This window comes from Lonchura striata, chromosome 1 (genome assembly GCF_046129695.1).
Source record: "Lonchura striata isolate bLonStr1 chromosome 1, bLonStr1.mat, whole genome shotgun sequence".
Lineage (NCBI taxonomy): Eukaryota > Metazoa > Chordata > Aves > Passeriformes > Estrildidae > Lonchura > Lonchura striata.
The window spans coordinates 84,043,224-84,059,734 of NC_134603.1; the positions used below are offsets into that span (position 1 = coordinate 84,043,224).

Consider the following 16,511-nt stretch of genomic DNA (forward strand, 5'->3'; position numbering starts at 1 on the left):
CAACAAATCTATGTCTCAGACATTTTTTAGCTAAGCATTGTGACCTCATTTCTCAGTGATAGGACAAAAGGAAACAAGTTGCCCCATGAGGCTGCAGACTGGAAGTTTAGATTGAATAACAGGAAAAATTTCTTCATTTAAAGGGTTGACAAGCACTGAAAGGGACTGCAGGGAAGTGTTTGAGTCATCATCTGTGGAGGTATTTAAAAGACCTGGACATGTGATTAGGGACATGGTTTAGTAGTGGGCTTGAAAGTGTTAGATTAACAGTGGGAATCAATGATCTTAAGGTTCTTCTCTAACCTAAATGATTCTATGATTCTGACTGTCTAAATAGCTTCATTATCTTAAGAAATATAGGCAGTGTTGAGGGGATTAAATTTAGGATTGTACATTACCTGTCGGCATGATCTGGCTTTTAAACTTGTCAAAGAGGTAGGAGTTTGTTGGAGTGATGTTATAAAAATAGTATTACTGAGACTCTTATCTAAAAAGGCTAATTGACTAAATTATAATTGCCATTTTTGTAATGACTAAACTATAATTGTCATTTTTGAAATGATGTTGTTACTCTTTATGCATGTCAGGTGATGGATAGAATCCATCAATTTTTTAGCAGAAACCAGTTTGGAGCAGGTAACGCTATTTATCTTGATAATCCCAGCAACTCAAAAGTGTGGGAAGATTATGCTCCTGCACGGTGTGGGTGGAGGGAGGCAGAGATCTCTGAAGCTTGCTCTTGGGAAAAAAGGTTTATTGGGGGTGCAGGAAGGACTGAGCCTCGTGCTCTCAGGCATAGCACGAGGCCAGGCTTAAGAGGACAGGGGAGGGGAGAGACAAGCGGTAGGAGAGGGGAAGCCCCAGGAGGGGAAGAGGGGAGGAGAGGGCCAAGAGGGGAGGAAGTCCAAGAGACCGCATGGCGCCTTGGAGATCCCTTATCAGGGGCTCCTAGGTGAGTTGGGATGAGGCATATCCAATGGGGTTACAGACACTGGTGTTTTAGGGGCAGGTACAGAGGTGTGGGATGAGCCATACATCTTTTGGGGGGTGGGATGGAACCGTCCATTTCACCCCAGGACTCATCCAAGGGCAGAAGTGACACCCGGCTAGCTAAGGGAACAATTATATCTATCTATCATCTGCAACACAAAAGTACTTTCTACCACACACAAAACCTAAGCAAGTGAACTTTTTCCCCCAGAAACTACAATGAAACTTAGATCATGAAACACAAAATTCATCTTCACACACACAGAGTGACAGTCAGGAAACCCTTACAACTGAAGAAGAGAAACTGGGGCGCCCTAATCTGGCTTCTTCCAGGGCTGTCACAGGAGGACAATCAGCCTCACTGTCTGTATGGTGAAAGCCACTGAGGTCAGTCAAGTGGATGGTCTCTCTGTGTCAGTTTACAGACCAAGGAGGGTTACTGCCTATGGAATACATCTTGGGATTCTGGTAGGTATTGTATAAGATGCTTTGAATAGGAAGCAAAGACAGGAAAAGGAGGAAATTAAGGTGTTTTGATGGTGCACAACTCTAAGGAGATGGAGAGATGATCGTATTTAGGGGATTGGTTGCATATGAACAGGTTGATGGGTCAGTCTGTTTATCTGGTCATGCCCTCCAATTGGTCACTGCATTCTATCCTATCTTATCAAAAATCCATTTCTATTTCCTAGGTGAAACTCTACTCTATACAGAAATGTTCTGAGACAGTCAGTATGGGATGATCACAAGTTGTGTAATTATTGTGTTGTTTCTGGGTACCTTCCTGCAGTTCACTTGATAAGTGGGTTTTATGTCCTTATAAAACTTCTGTGAATTATTTTTCTCACATCTTGGGTTGTAGATCCAGGATTATTTGTGACTACATTATTTGGCATTTCTACTGCTTTTACATTGAAGGAAATGTTAGTATTAAGATGTCAGCTAAAATTGCACATTATAGAGTTGCCCTTTGAAAATATGGGGGTAGGAATTGGTTATTAGGCAGGTGATATAGGTGAGTTTTGCACGTTTCTATCTTATCTTCCTTTGAGATCAGTTTTACCCATTTCAGTTTTCATTGTTTCTACCATAAGTATTCACATGCACATACTTAGCCCACATAAGGTTTCTTCCCATTCTTAGCTACTCACACCTTAGCAGCACTAAAGTGATCCTTCTTCTTCAGATCTTCATTTTTTCAGTCATGAGTACAGCTACTCTGCCTTCCAGGATGCCTTTTCTGCATGCACACATGTGCTTTCTGAAAGCACTGCAGTATTCAATGATGGGTCTGAAAAGCCTCTTCTCTTGTTGATAACACTTGGAGGATCATGCTTTAAAATAAACTATAATTACCTCCTAGAGCCAGTAGTTTTTTGTGTTTATCACTTAGTTTTCCTGAAACTTTTCTGAAACTGATGAAATAATTTTCTAAGCCTGGTCAGAACTTTGCTTCTATGATGTTGAATTGCCGTGATCCAGGTGCATAATAATAACAATAATAATAATAATAATAATAATAATAATAATAATAATAATAATAATAATAATAATAATGAGATGTCATGTGTCATTTATTTAAAATGTAAATTATAGATCATTGTAATGATTATGTCTCTATATATAACTTGAGAAAATATGTGCCTTTATGCTCTATGGATGAAAATACTGGCTTATAAAGCCAATTGGAATTCTTTCATTGACTACAGTGGGACTAGAACTAGAATACAAAAAGTGTTACAGATGTCAGAATGAGCCTCAGGAAATCTACCAGTTTTGTTGCTGCTTTTCATGATTTGTGTTTTATAAATGACATGAATTATCAGCAGCACTCTATTGTCCTTTTAAACTTTGATTTGGGAGCAGAAATACATACTTCTCAGAAGTCTTGAATGCAAAGTCTTTTCTAAGTGTAATAAATAAATGTTTTTTTAAATCACTTACCAAAGCAATGTGATTCCACCAAAGTGATACAATTTATTGCCAAACTTCTCATTCTGATATACTATTAAAACATTTCTATAAAGACATTAGCAGAACAACTTGACTTGTTTAAAAATATATGAAGTAAGTTGACACCTTTTGGAAAGTACACACAAGTATCTCCGAACAACAGCACTCTAAAGAGTGACAATTTAAGGCATGTGATTGTTTTGCAACATTTGTTACATAAATCTCTGACTAGACGATGTATTTGTAAAACATAATTTCATATATTTCAATAAGTAGGTTCACAGCTCAGAGAGACAGAATTCATCTCAATGCAAGCAACACTTCTGGGTTTTTTTAACATTGCTAGACCATAGTGCAGCATAATAAACATTGTTAAAAATAACTTTATTCATGGAACAAAATATGTCGAAGGAACATAAAATATTTCTCCATTTCATGTTTTTGCAAGAAGGTAGGCCATAGTTACTTAGTAAATAAGTAGCATCTGTGGAATGCCAAGATTTCCTTTTTCTGACAGAGCATGTCACAAAAAAAATTTAAGAGACAGAGTTTTGAGAGAAGTAAGTACTGAAGTGGCCTCATCAGAGGTCAATGAGTTGTCAACTGATCATTCCAATCTAATAAACCAGGTCAGAAATAGCTGATACTTACAACCATATCCTCAGCAGCTCTGAATTTATATTGCTGTGATAGAAATTAGTGGTGTTTGACTGATTAAAGTGTGCTGAACAAGTAGCCAAACACTTTCACCCACTGGTACACATACCACAGGAAATGTGAATGTACAATGAAAGAGTATGCAAAAAAAGAAAAAAGTATGACAAATTATCAACTGTTATAACTTGTTTTTTTGTTTTTACCCTGGTAGAGAGTGGGAGTGTCTATTTATCAATTGTCCTTGATAAAAAAAGGAATTATATTAAACTATTATGACTATTATGAGCTACTATGGGTACATTCTGAAATGTGGAAACTGGGGACATGAAAGTTTTTTCATCACATTTCAAACTGAGAAATTACAACAAACAAAACCTTACTGTGGAATCAATTGTACTAGAAAACCTCTTCCAGGGGCAGAAGAGCTTCAAGAATTATGCAAGATATTCCAAGGAAAGGTCTCTTCACTATCAGAATGGCCCATTTTATCCTTCACTTGCTCAACTGTAGTGATGCAACATATAGGAAATGCCTAAGGCCCTTGAAAGAGAAAGGTAAGCCCTTTGTATATAGTGTCTTTCAATTTCTGTTGTTTGAAATGGTGTGATATTTCTCTGTTTTATAATACTACAGCCCACAGCCCTCTCAAAAACATACAGGGTCCTGCTGACTTTTCACAGAGACTGCTGTGTTTGTAAATATGCTAATGTCTATGGATCCTTTTTTATTTAAACTAAAAGCTTACAAGAACAATAAAAACATATGTGATTTTCAAAATTGCATACTCTTGTTTGTGCAACATATATGTGGTGAAAACACCCATCTGCTGATGACAACTTACAAATGTTTATTTGAGATTCCTACCTTTGAGGTGTACAAAACCAGATTGGTAATGGTCTAACAAGCATGCAGAAAACAGTCCACAGTGTAGTTCTCTTTCTGACTGCAGCACAGCGATGACCTACCTCTGTATGACACCAATAAGAAAGAAAAGTTTTATTTCAAAGCCAACACCTGATGAGCATCTTGCCAATTTTGATGTTGGAACTTCAGCATTATGCTATGAGAGAGCAGGGTAGATTTTTGGCACATTGCACTTTATCTGTACTAACATTTGGGATCAGTCATGGTCCTGTTACGTATCTATGCCAATTACTAATATACTTGTTCCAATTATAATATCCAGAACGGCATTAATATGCTCTACTTCATCAAAATAGTATGTTCACATGTACTCAGTTTCACAAAAATGGTATTTATATTATTGAATTTTAACAAGACTAGCTTTGGGTGATGAAGCTTTCCAGTTAGGGACACTGATTTGAATCATTGCCCACAGTGACAGACAAACAGGCAGCTGCTTGTGGGTTTATACCAAAAGAACCACTTCTCTCTGAGTCTAGTCTCTAGAGGTACACATTTTGTATCTGTCTAGGTTTGTATATGGTATTTGCCATCACATGTCTGCAATTTGCACCAGCCTAACATACAGATTTTGGATACAGGACAAAGACAGAAAAAAGATGTGGACATGAGTTTTCACACATTGCTCTGCTCTTTTTGGGTGTCAGGGTAAATCTCAGTTTTGATATCTGACACAGAATCATCTCAAACGCATTCAACATCTGGGTAGGTAGAGTGAAAAAATCATTAATTTCTATAGATAAAGTAAAATTTACCACGTAAAGCCACTGTCCAGGATACAGTCTTAAACAATTCAGATACCTCCCTGAAGGTGACAGCTCATTTACAAATAGTTTACATTGATATTAAATAGAAAGTAGGAACACATTAGGACCGCAGAAGTGGCTAATCACTCTCCTTCTATTAATGTCATAGAACCTTTACAATTTATACCACTGAAGATTTCAAGCCGAAATTTCAAGAATGGAATCATCCAAGGCAAAATAGCCAGAGGACTATAAACAGGCATGTAGTATAATACATCTATGAGAGGTCTCAGAGTTTTAACTTTTATTTAGTCTTCATCTGAATTGGCTTTCACTGATGTCTCTATATGTCTTCAAGGTATGTAGATGTAATTCATATGCAGTGTGTAGTGCAATCATAACTATCATTTGACAGAAAACCATGTACAAAAATAAAGGACATTCCTAATACAAGTAGGTATATACATGCACAGTAGCCAAACTGCCTCTGTACAATACTTTGAACCGTCAGCATCCTGAGTCTTTGTGGCACTTAGACCATGTGGCAAAATGCAGAACACCATCTGAGAGATCACTATCCTGATCAGGTATTGAAAATGATACATAATTTAACATGATAATCTAACATGTCTTCCAAAGCAGCAGTAAAAATGACAAATATTTACACTTCTGTCTGAGTGTGGCTATTTAAAGTAGAGCAGCTTGATTAAGAAAATGAAATTAATTGTTTCTGACCATGCAAATTAAAATTCTGAGCTAATCCTGGATGTTCTTTCATTCCAGTGCAACCGAGTTGAGGGAGTGAAGGTGAAGTAAGGAAATGGCCCTCCTGGAGTATTTGATTAAACTTCAAAATTCCAGGACTTTCCTCTCCCTGGAAAGTTTTACACGAGAGTCAACATTCCACAATTACTCAGTGACACAAATATTCAAGGAAAATATTTTTCTGTAGCTTGCACTTATAAAAGGCACTGATCCATTTCAATCAGAGTAGACATAGCAGGGAAGAGGCTAACCATTGTCTTCTTCTACTTTAATTTCATATAGCATAAATGCTTAATTCCATTACTGAAGCAGCAAATGCAGCCTTTTCCTTTAAATTAATTTATGGCGTAATGGCATAATAAACTATCTCCATCTCAAAACCATCAAGGATTTACCATTTGAAAAGATTCTTGTTTTAGCCCTCCTCCAAAAATAATAATTATTTGTAACAGTCTATGTGAAAAAATAATTCCCTCTCACTATGCACCCTTTCATTATGAATAGGAACTTAAAAATGTAAGTGCAGCAGAAAAGCACAAATGTTTCTGACATCACAGGACCCCACTCCCTTTCCATCTGAAGCCATCCTAGAGCAGATCCTATGAACCAAAAGGTTGATTTCTATTTTTACAAAAGCCCTTTGATCATCTTCTTCTTTCATTTAAGTTTTTCCTCACAACTGTGTTTCCTCCTGTTCCAAGGAATGTGGCGGGACATGGCAAGATGCTGGAAGAGATGCCAGCTTCTGAAGCTTAGGGTGATGCAGAGGTTTTGGCCTGTGGAAAGAACGTCGGCTTTGTACACGTCTGGCTGCAGCAGACCTGTAATTCCCTTCTATATCAAGCAACATTTTCTTCTCTTGGGGGTCCTTCATGTAGGAGTCTTCCAGCCCTTCAAACATAAGCAAAGTATTCTCTTCTTGTGAATTCTCTGACTTGAAGCTAACTTCAGAACAATAACCTGAGTTTACTGTCTCTTTGTTATTGATATCTGTACCCGATTCCCAGAAGAGATCAGGTACATTTGGGTCACATGAAGCAATGTACTCAGAGACAGCAGAAAGAGAAATATTCCCTCTGTTTTCCAATGAAGAATAGTTTTGTGTCCAAGGCATTTGAAGGCAAGAGGGGAAGAAGTGGAGGGGATTCACTGAAACGCTTCCATTTTGGTTTAGTTGATCATCTGAAGAGGAGTATTCTGTCATTTCAACATCGTGGTCCATATCACCTAGAGAGCACAATTAAATTAAAACACTTGTTTTCTATTTGTACACAGTTTATCCATTAGTATGCTGGCTATTGGGCTTTGCTTTTGGCTATTTTTATTTAAGTCTTACCAAAGTGAGTGGTTAAAGATTTTTTTTCTGCTGAAGAACTCTACTCTGTACCCAATTCTATCTTGGACAACCTGAAGTGAATTAATTAAACTTCTTATCCTTGATGAATATCAGGCAAAACTTAACTCAGTGTTTAGATGAACAACTGCCTGTTTCAGATAGTTAGGAGATGGAGCCATCGTCTGGTCACTAAGGTGTATCTTGAAACAGTCCTGATTCTCAGCAAGGAAATATTTCAGAGATTTTTGAAACAAATTGTGCTTTTTCAATCAAGTAGCAGAGGGTTTGATTCCAGGAAATCAATCTCTTATTGATCAGAACCTATGATCAGTTTTCTGTATATATTAGGTATGTAGAGAAACTTAACATTTACACTCTTGGCTTCCATTTTCCATTGTTTTTTCAAACCTTTTAATTGAAATTTTAGTACCATTCTCCTGTTGGGAGAATTTTGTTAAGGAGATCATTCAGAGGACTGTTTCAGAGAGTAATAAAGGTGTATGCTTATTAGCTTGGGAAATACAACTTTGCAAAACACTTATTAAGAAACACAATAGTCAAAAATCCAGTGATTTTCACATATCAAAGATGATCTTACACATACCACTTCCTAATAATAAACTGAATTATAAATAAAGTAATTAAATGGAGGAAAAGAGCAAAGGCTTGCAAGAAAATGTTCTGCAGGTCATATGTCAATATTCTGTGACAATGTTCACAGTGGGGAAGAAAAGGTGAAGTGAATTTCAATGTGGATAAATGTCAAGGTGAAATTTTCCTTTTGGAATGCTGCTAATTGTTCACACTTTTAATCAGGATATTGGACTGTAATTCACAATCATTTAACTAATCTAGTGTTTATTTTAAAACATAATTTAAAAATAAACAAAGATGCATTATTAAGAAACTCAGTACTGAAACCAGACACAGACCTACAGTCCACCCCAGTAAAGAAAGTGATATGCTTCCTCAATTACCCTTGAACTAGCACATCTGAATGGACAGAAGCCAGAACAGAAGAAAAATGGAACTACTTTTTCTACTTCTTCTCAAGAGGCTGTGAAATTCTTCTTATGTCAAAATTAGCAGTATTCATTCTTAGCCTGAGGTGTTTGTCTGAACAAAGTTTCATCAACTGGCTACAGAATACTTTCAGCTTACTTTTTTGTTGATGCACAGGGGACACTCTGTGACAGGTATTTGTGACCATGGATTCCAAAAAAGTATATTCATGATGCCACTGACTTGTGCATTGCATTGCACAATCCCTGAAGTGCCCTGTGTTCTATTCAATTACATCTGAACTGTGGACCTGACCCAGCTCATCTGAAGCACTACCTGACTTGATTATAAAAATGAAAGCTGATTTTATGGTGTGGAAAATTTCCACGCAGCAGAAGTTAAAGGGAAACTGGGATATTAATTTAAACCCAGAGTCAATTAAATTTTAAGCCTCCAACACATTAGAAGCAACAAGTTATTTGCTGCATCAGAAAGCTAAGCTTTTTTCTCGTTTCAAAAAAAGGTATGGATTAAGGTAAATTCACAGTTTAAGGATTAAGCTCTAAATAGAATTCTGCTTCTCCACAACTCTGTTGTGTAATTATCCCCACAAGGAGACTCTGATGCATTTTAGTAAATATAATTAATTTTAAACCCCTTTCTTATGTAATTTAATGGTGCATCAGTAGTGTCACTGAATAGTTACATTGTACCAGTGGGGCATTTTTTCTTCCTGGACACTGGATAAATAATCTGGAAAGATGTTCACAGCTAACTCAAGGCTTCTTACCAACAGAGTCAAAAAATTTTACTCCTTTTAGGGAATTCTGTTACCAATTTTATCATCTAGGATTGACTAACTAGGAAACCTGAAGCCTCTTGAACTTGTATGCCCAATATTCTGGTATTTGGAATACTATTTTCTTGGCATTTACAATATTCAAATAAAAATAAAGAGAATGACCCCTATCTCCTGTAAAAGTAGCAAGGCATTGGACTCCAAATAGCTGAACAGCTTTTCTGCAGAAAGAAAATAGAAAGGCATTTTGTTAATTAAGTCAAAGGGAAATAAAAGATGTTCAGTTGTACAAAGAAATCAGGAAAGAAAGACACTTTCTGAAATAAGAAAAAACGGAAGAATAAGTTTACTTCTCAGGATTGATAAGAAGTCTGGTTAAAAAATAAAGGTGATAATATCTTTTAAAATATTACATATGTGTTGATTCTGGGAGAAAAGATCTGGGTCGGTCCTCTGGGCCATCTGCTAGCAGGAAGGAATCTGTTGATTTATTGCTGAGCCGGATTGGAGTGAGTCGTCTGAAGTTGTCTGGAGAATATGGGAGCTGCACTCGGGCCCTTTGTGATGGTACCACAGTGTCTTCACCAGATAACCATGGTGAGAACTTCATGTAGATGCTTTGGTCATCATCAGCTGAAAATACTGGGTTATCAATTCCTAAAAAAAAAATTCACTGGTGACAAATAAAAGTAATCAAAATAATTTCTTGATAATACAGCAAGATGCTTTATAAAAGGAAAAAGGCTGTTAGAAAAAATGGGCTGATACACTGGTATGTGTGTGACTAAGTCAATACACAGACCATTACACACACATATACGTTGGTTATAGCTAGACATATATTGGATTTCAATAAAGAGAAAAATTGGTTGTCACATCAAATTTGTAATTATGCTAGGGCTATCTTGAGACAAAAAAATAAAATCAATAAAAGAAATAATCAGTCCACAAGTGTTAAGCAAGAGAAAAAAAGAGCACAGCATAAAATAACTGCAAAAAATTCAAATAAAATACATAAAAAAGAAATAAGATATGGAAAAAAAGTGTGAAAAAACCCCAACTTCACAGCTCCATAAACAGATGAGTGTGAGGTAGCTATGGCAGGCCACAAAACAGTCAAAAGTAACATACGGGAGCTTGTTCAGACAGTTACCAAGTTTTACAAGCTTTTACATCTTGTCATCCACTTATTTCTAGGTGTCTTTATATGTATTCAAACATAGAATTTGTCATGAAACAGTGTCATGCATAAACTGCATTTAAGGGTGTCTGCCACAAGAGTATGGACACAAGGGTTTTTCTTCACTGTAGGTACCAATTACACATGAAGCAAACAGTGGCATGCTGAAAAAACTTAAGCACAGAAGGGCTAAAGATAAATACTAAATTTTATAACTCCATAAATTATATGATAGTTGTAAGCTTCCAATCTAATATTTTGGAGTATTAAAGGGCTAGAAATCAAGGGCATTAAGTGCTCCAGAAGTGCTGCAATCTGCCCTTTTCAATGACTTCCATAAGCCTGAAAGGATCTGATGAGATTGTGAAAATAAAAGTAGAAATCTTGCCTGAAATAAGAAGAACAAAATTTATCACAATGAAGTTCCAATGCAAGTGAAAAACAATTCCAGAGCATTAGTATTGACTGGTCTTATGAAGTAAGACAATTCTAAAATAACATTTCCTGCTGCTAGAAATAACTACTTGCTTTAAAACTGGTTTTAAAGGTAGTCATATCCACAACTGCTGTCAGTTTCAAATGTGATGCTCTCCATACCTCCAGATGTCCAAAAATCTGTATTTTCAGACTGAAGGCATAAAATCACTCAATTAAAAAACAAAAACAAAAACAAAAACAAAAACAAAAACAAAAACAAAAACAAAAACAAAAACAAAAACAAAAACAAAAACAAAAACAAAAACAAAAACAAAAACAAAACAAGAGGAAAAAAATACAAACCAAAAAAAAAAAAAAAAGAAAACAAAACAAACCCAAACCCACCCAGGCTAAGTCATTAGCATTTCTAATACATTTTGTTATATTTGAGGGAAAAAAAGATATTTGTAGGTAATAAGTATTTTTACCAGCAGGAGCATCTGTGAAATTTTGTTTTGTCACATTAGCCAGGAAATCAACTCCTTTGCCTAGATGCAAAGTCTCATAATCATTATTTTCTTCTGATTCAGAAAACTCCACATCTAGGGGAAAAGAAAAAAAAATGCAATTTTATTAGAGATTTGTATCAGTTCTGATAGAAAATGCTATTTCCTGCTGGTTTGATGCTGCCATGGTTATCAAAAATGCATCTTTAACAAGGATTTTCATAATTTGACACAGGTCAGCATTAGTATAATGACTAGTTTAAAACCTAATGAGGTCATTGCTTCTTTAACTGCAGTAGAATAAGTTTTGCAATAGCTGCTAAACCACTTGTTAAGTCTGTCTTCCAATTAAACTTTTTTGGTATTAAGTAGATGACAACATCTCTACACAGAGTTCTTTAATAAGACAATATTGAATGACCTATTAATGAGTATTTGGAAGGCATTTCCCAAGCAAAGTAGTTCTAGAATATTACACTTAGAGAGCCAATCTGTACTGCTCCTCTCAGTTAAACAAAAATAATACTCAGTAAATAATTCAAAGAAGGTACATAAGGAAAAATGTATTTGCTTGGAGGTACTGAGAAAAGATAAATTCTTCTCTATTTTATGTGAGTTGTGTTTGAGATCAAGGCGTTACAGGCATAAACAGAGGGAAGAACAAATATCAAAGTTAGTTCAGTGGCTTTTAACCACATTTCAGTTTTGAAGTGACATGTATTATTTTATAAATGTATAATTAACATGTTAGCACCCATCGCATCTTGCCATGCCTGACACCAGCGCCAAAAAATGGCTAAAACAGGAAAGAATTTTGGGCTTTATATGCAAAACCACCTTTTGCTAGGGATAGTCCCCAGGCTGGTCAGCTTCCAGTTACACTTCCAAGCCTGATCCATGTGATAGATCTGTTCATGGAGGGTGGAGCAGTGCTGGAACTGACCTCTGACTATGTGTTCCTTCCAAAGTTATGCTTTCCTTGAGTTATGCTTGCTTAGCCTCAACTCTGATTCAGACCCTTCTAAAACAGTGGACTTTAACTCAGATAATAATGCAATCTCAGCTACTGAATTTTATATGGCTGATATCTTAGGTAGACATATCCTGCTGTGATGAAAATGTTAGCACCTCTGTGTGTCTTATCCAAACAGAAGCTGAAATTTAATTTATATTGTAGCCACTGCATTGTTTTGTTTACAGAATGTTAATGTGATATTTTTTAAATGTGAGCAAAAAGGCCAAATAAAATTTTGTTTGTCATCCAGATTCCTAAAAAAAAACATCTTCTAAACACTATATTTAAGCAGGAAGCAGATCACCACTCCAAGTTCTGAACTATGACTAGAAGTTCCTTTCTACTTTAGATTTGCTATGGCATATAATAAAATCTTTTAGGGATGCTTACTGGCAATATAGCTGGTAAAATTCAGTCAATGAAAACAGTCCAAGAGTTTTTTTACCTTTTTCCTTCAAAGTAAAATCTTGGACTGGATTTTCTGAAGGAATGTTTCCATTTGGTATGACACTGCTATTTCTCTGAAAAGAAAGCAAAAAGTGACCAAAAATGGTAATGCCATCAGATAGCAATGGCAGTGACACCATTTGAAATGATGAGTTCAGCAGAATAAGCTTAAAATCCATTGTAATCTTTGTTTGAGACTCAATATGGATGCCACTAATTTCCCACCTACACTTGAAATGTGTACAGACAGGGTAAAAAAAGAAACAGTGGCTCTTTTTATACTGTGTGTTCTCTCTTAGATTCACACAACTTTGGTTGAATGCTCCATGCTATCCTGCTACCTCTATCCTGCAAAATCTCCCCACAGTGTAGTAGCATGATTCAGGGTCTGTTGTTTTTCAAGTGATCAGAAATCTCTCACTCAGAAGAAGAGTCCCAAAGCATAGAGAAGTGCAGAATGTGAGAAGAAGCCCCTTGAGTTACCTCCTAATTTTATCTCTTCTTTCTTAGGTCCTCTAAATTCATGAAGTTCTATAAGACAGAGATAAGTGCAGGACATGGGACCCTTCAGAACCCTCCCTATCCTTCCCACCCATTAGTTTGTATAATAGGTGGCTACATCTGGGTCCTTGTGAAAGTATTTTTTACCCTTTTTTGGCCCCGGTCTCGTTTGTGGATTTTATTGAGCTTCTTGGAATGGTTTATTCCTAGTTTGGTACTCTTGAAAGATTCTAAGCGCTTCCTCATTGTCCTATGGAAAATCTCCTTGTCTTGTTTGTCATCTTCACTGTGCATGATCGCATGTCGACTGTACAGGTGTTTGTGCTGTGGCCAGGAAGGGAAGACAATATTCATTTACTTAGAAATACAGGCGAAAGCCCTGAATCAATGCATTCAATCAGTGTCACGAAAATGTAAACAACTCTGTAAGAATGAATGAACTAAAGACTAGCCTGAAGACATTAATGAAACTCCTATTTTTCTTTTTTCTTCATTAAACAAGTCCAGGATTTTTAAGTGTGTAAGAGTGAACTATTATTCAAAGTAAGTTTATACCCTGTAAATGTCTGAATCCCTTCAGTTGATACGCTTCATTTAATCCTGATGAGAAACTTTGCTGTCCACAGTTCTGCATTCCACTGGCCCCAGTGATTTCAAAGGCACTAGTTCTTTTAAAATGCCATGTTCTTAAATGAGAAATCACACAAAGAGCCTATCTTCCTCAAGGATGCGTATTTTGCAGTCGATGCTCTCCTTTTGAGTTTCACTCACATGTTTGGTTCCTATTTCCTCTTAGTTTTAGATTAGAAAACAGTCCAATGCTAGCCTCTTGTTCTCACCTCCTGCCTGGGTTTATACAGGTACTGCTGTAGAGTGTGATGAGCAAGGGTATCTTCTGTGTCCCGGATACTTTTCCTTCTCTGCTCTAAAGCTTGCATGTCAAGGCAAACCGGTCCAGCTTTTTCTCTCCTGAAGAAAAACACAAACAGTGGTTTTTGAAATCAGTGATTGCTGAAAAGGAAGAAAAAACAGGAAGATGGGGAATGAAAAGCAGAAAACAAGATGAAATTTTAAAAATTTTTTTAAAAAGGAAGAGTAAGAACTGGCTAAATGACCAAGACTGAGGTAAATGCCTATTAGGAAATGTGAAAATGTCATTGGCTTCTGTGTTTAGGGGGATGTAGTACTAATTAATATCACAATTTACATGACACATGGTATATTCAGTAACAGATTCATCAAAAAGTTAAGGAAAGGGCAATTCTTTTCCTTGCCTCTCTCCGTACTTTTTCTGGAGCAAACGCAGAAATAACATCTAGCCCTGTATAAAAACAGCTGGTGAACCAAAGGCAAATTAAACAACTCTAATGTGGATGTCTGCTTCATCTTACCAGCCTTTACCGGAAAAACTGTGTGTAAAATATGACATTATAAATCCATTTATACCCATTTTCAGTGGGAGAAAATATTAATTAAAGTTAAAAAAAGTAGTGACTGAAGCCCCAGTAATTTGCATTTTTCAATTTTTTTAGCAGTGTTCCATTTCCCTCTCATACACCACCCCATCAGTCCACTTTACTTACAATAAATAAGAGACAGAGCTTTCTACAGTGCTTGGGAGCGGAGTGCTGAAATCCACATTTACCATGTTGTCTGTACTTGGAGAACGAATAAAGGCCAGCGAACCTCTACGTTCTCCCTGGTCATGGAAAGAAACAAGACATATTACAGCTGTAAAAGCCTAGGACAAAATGTGTATCAGAATACAGATAATTTGTGAGACTGTATTTATGCAAATAGAACAAGAAGCATGGGAGGAGTTGTATCTAGGTAACAAATAAAAACCATTTTTAGGTTTTATGGTTTCTTTATGTGGAGTGACATTGTCCCAAGAAACAAAGCAAAGAGAAAACCTATTCCACTCTTAGAAACTGATTTTGAAGAAGTGAATGATTTCCTGTGCCTCATTAGATTTGCAATTTTACTTTGTACAATGCTGCAAGCCCAGACCATAGGAACATACATAAGGAAGTTTATGTTTCAACACATCAACACATTATCAGTAGCATTTTCAAAGACACAACATTAAGTTTTCTGTCCTCTACCAGACTGGAAGCAGCAAATATTAAGTGGTGATAGAAGTCTAAAAGACTATTAAAAAGAGTTTATGTCATGACAAGATGAGATATTGAAGAGATGAGATTTCTTTCTGTTTTAAAACTGATGCCACAGAAGTGAACTACTGGAAAAGCTCAGTTTATGTCTTCATACTTTTCCCTACACCTAAAGTAATCTCTTGTTTAGCTAAAAGGTATCTGTTGGGTGACACTGTGGTTACACAGGCTGAAAACATCTATGGTTTTAAATCACAGTGGAGAGAAATCACATAGCATAGATCTAGATTTTAAGCAGTAATAATCAAGAAAAATCACCTCCCTTGCAGAACAGAGATTTTATCTACATTTCTCCAACTTTAACTGTACTGTGTTCCATTTACATTTTCATATTTATGGAACAAACAAAAAAATGTTTTCTTTTGATGTGGTAACCCACATATGTATCAGTATGTGGGTTACCAATGGCATTAAGAAATACCCTGTGGCCCCTGCAGGCAGAAAACTTGAGTTTAATAAAATTGAATTCTGTGAGAACATCGTCCCATCTATTTTCTTAAGTGAATCTGACTTTCTTTTCAAATCAAATTTAATGCTTCATACATATATCATACCATATAATCAGTGAAGGTATTTTAATCAGAACAAGTTACAAACCAAGAGTATTTTAAGTCACTTCCTTTCAGTTGCTCTGGGTTATTTTCATTTTTCTTGGCTTAAGTTCTCCCCTCCCAGCTGCAAGGAATTTACTTAGATAGAGACTGAACTCTCTCAATTCTTATTTATTATATAGATGCACCACAGCAGCAGAGTTGAACAAAGAAAAATATATAAAATAACTTTTAAACTCCTCCTTTTCTTGCAAATAAGAAGAGAGTGAGTAGCTGGGGGAGGCAGGTCTTTACTTGTCTTGGAAGAAATAACTTCAGTTTCAAAGTCAGCCTGTAATTCATAGATATTTAGTTCAAAGATATATTTGCAAAGCGAAGTTTTCTTTTAATACATTCTTTCGATACATTGTATCATTGAAGAAAATATTAAAGTGAGAAAGGTGAAATTACTTTAGAATTCACAACTCATAATTAATTTCTGCTGGAAGAAAATATATTGCAAAACTTCTGTAGAACTTAGAGAACTTTCAATTTCTATTATTATTGGA

The 16,511-nt window shown here is 36.0% G+C and overlaps 1 protein-coding gene across 3 annotated transcripts in view; it reads right to left on the reverse strand.

Moving 5' to 3' along the window:
* Positions 1 to 5,559: 5,559 nt before the first annotated feature.
* The window catches only part of SLC9A3 (solute carrier family 9 member A3), a 53,411-nt gene continuing 42,459 nt past the window's right edge, over positions 5,560 to 16,511 (reverse strand). Inside the window, exons 11-17 of one of the 3 annotated variants that reach the window (XM_077785436.1) lie at positions 14,822 to 14,937; positions 14,078 to 14,207; positions 13,386 to 13,562; positions 12,736 to 12,811; positions 11,258 to 11,371; positions 9,586 to 9,829; positions 7,174 to 7,262 (exon numbers count right to left, since the gene is read on the reverse strand). In XM_077785436.1, the coding sequence (XP_077641562.1) occupies positions 7,259 to 7,262; positions 9,586 to 9,829; positions 11,258 to 11,371; positions 12,736 to 12,811; positions 13,386 to 13,562; positions 14,078 to 14,207; positions 14,822 to 14,937 (861 nt within the window). In that variant the 3' untranslated portion in view covers positions 7,174 to 7,258. Of the gene's footprint in view, positions 7,263 to 9,515; positions 9,830 to 11,257; positions 11,372 to 12,735; positions 12,812 to 13,385; positions 13,563 to 14,077; positions 14,208 to 14,821; positions 14,938 to 16,511 lie in introns of those variants that run through there. The other 2 variants (XM_077785434.1, XM_021540506.3) reach the window with 2 other exon arrangements.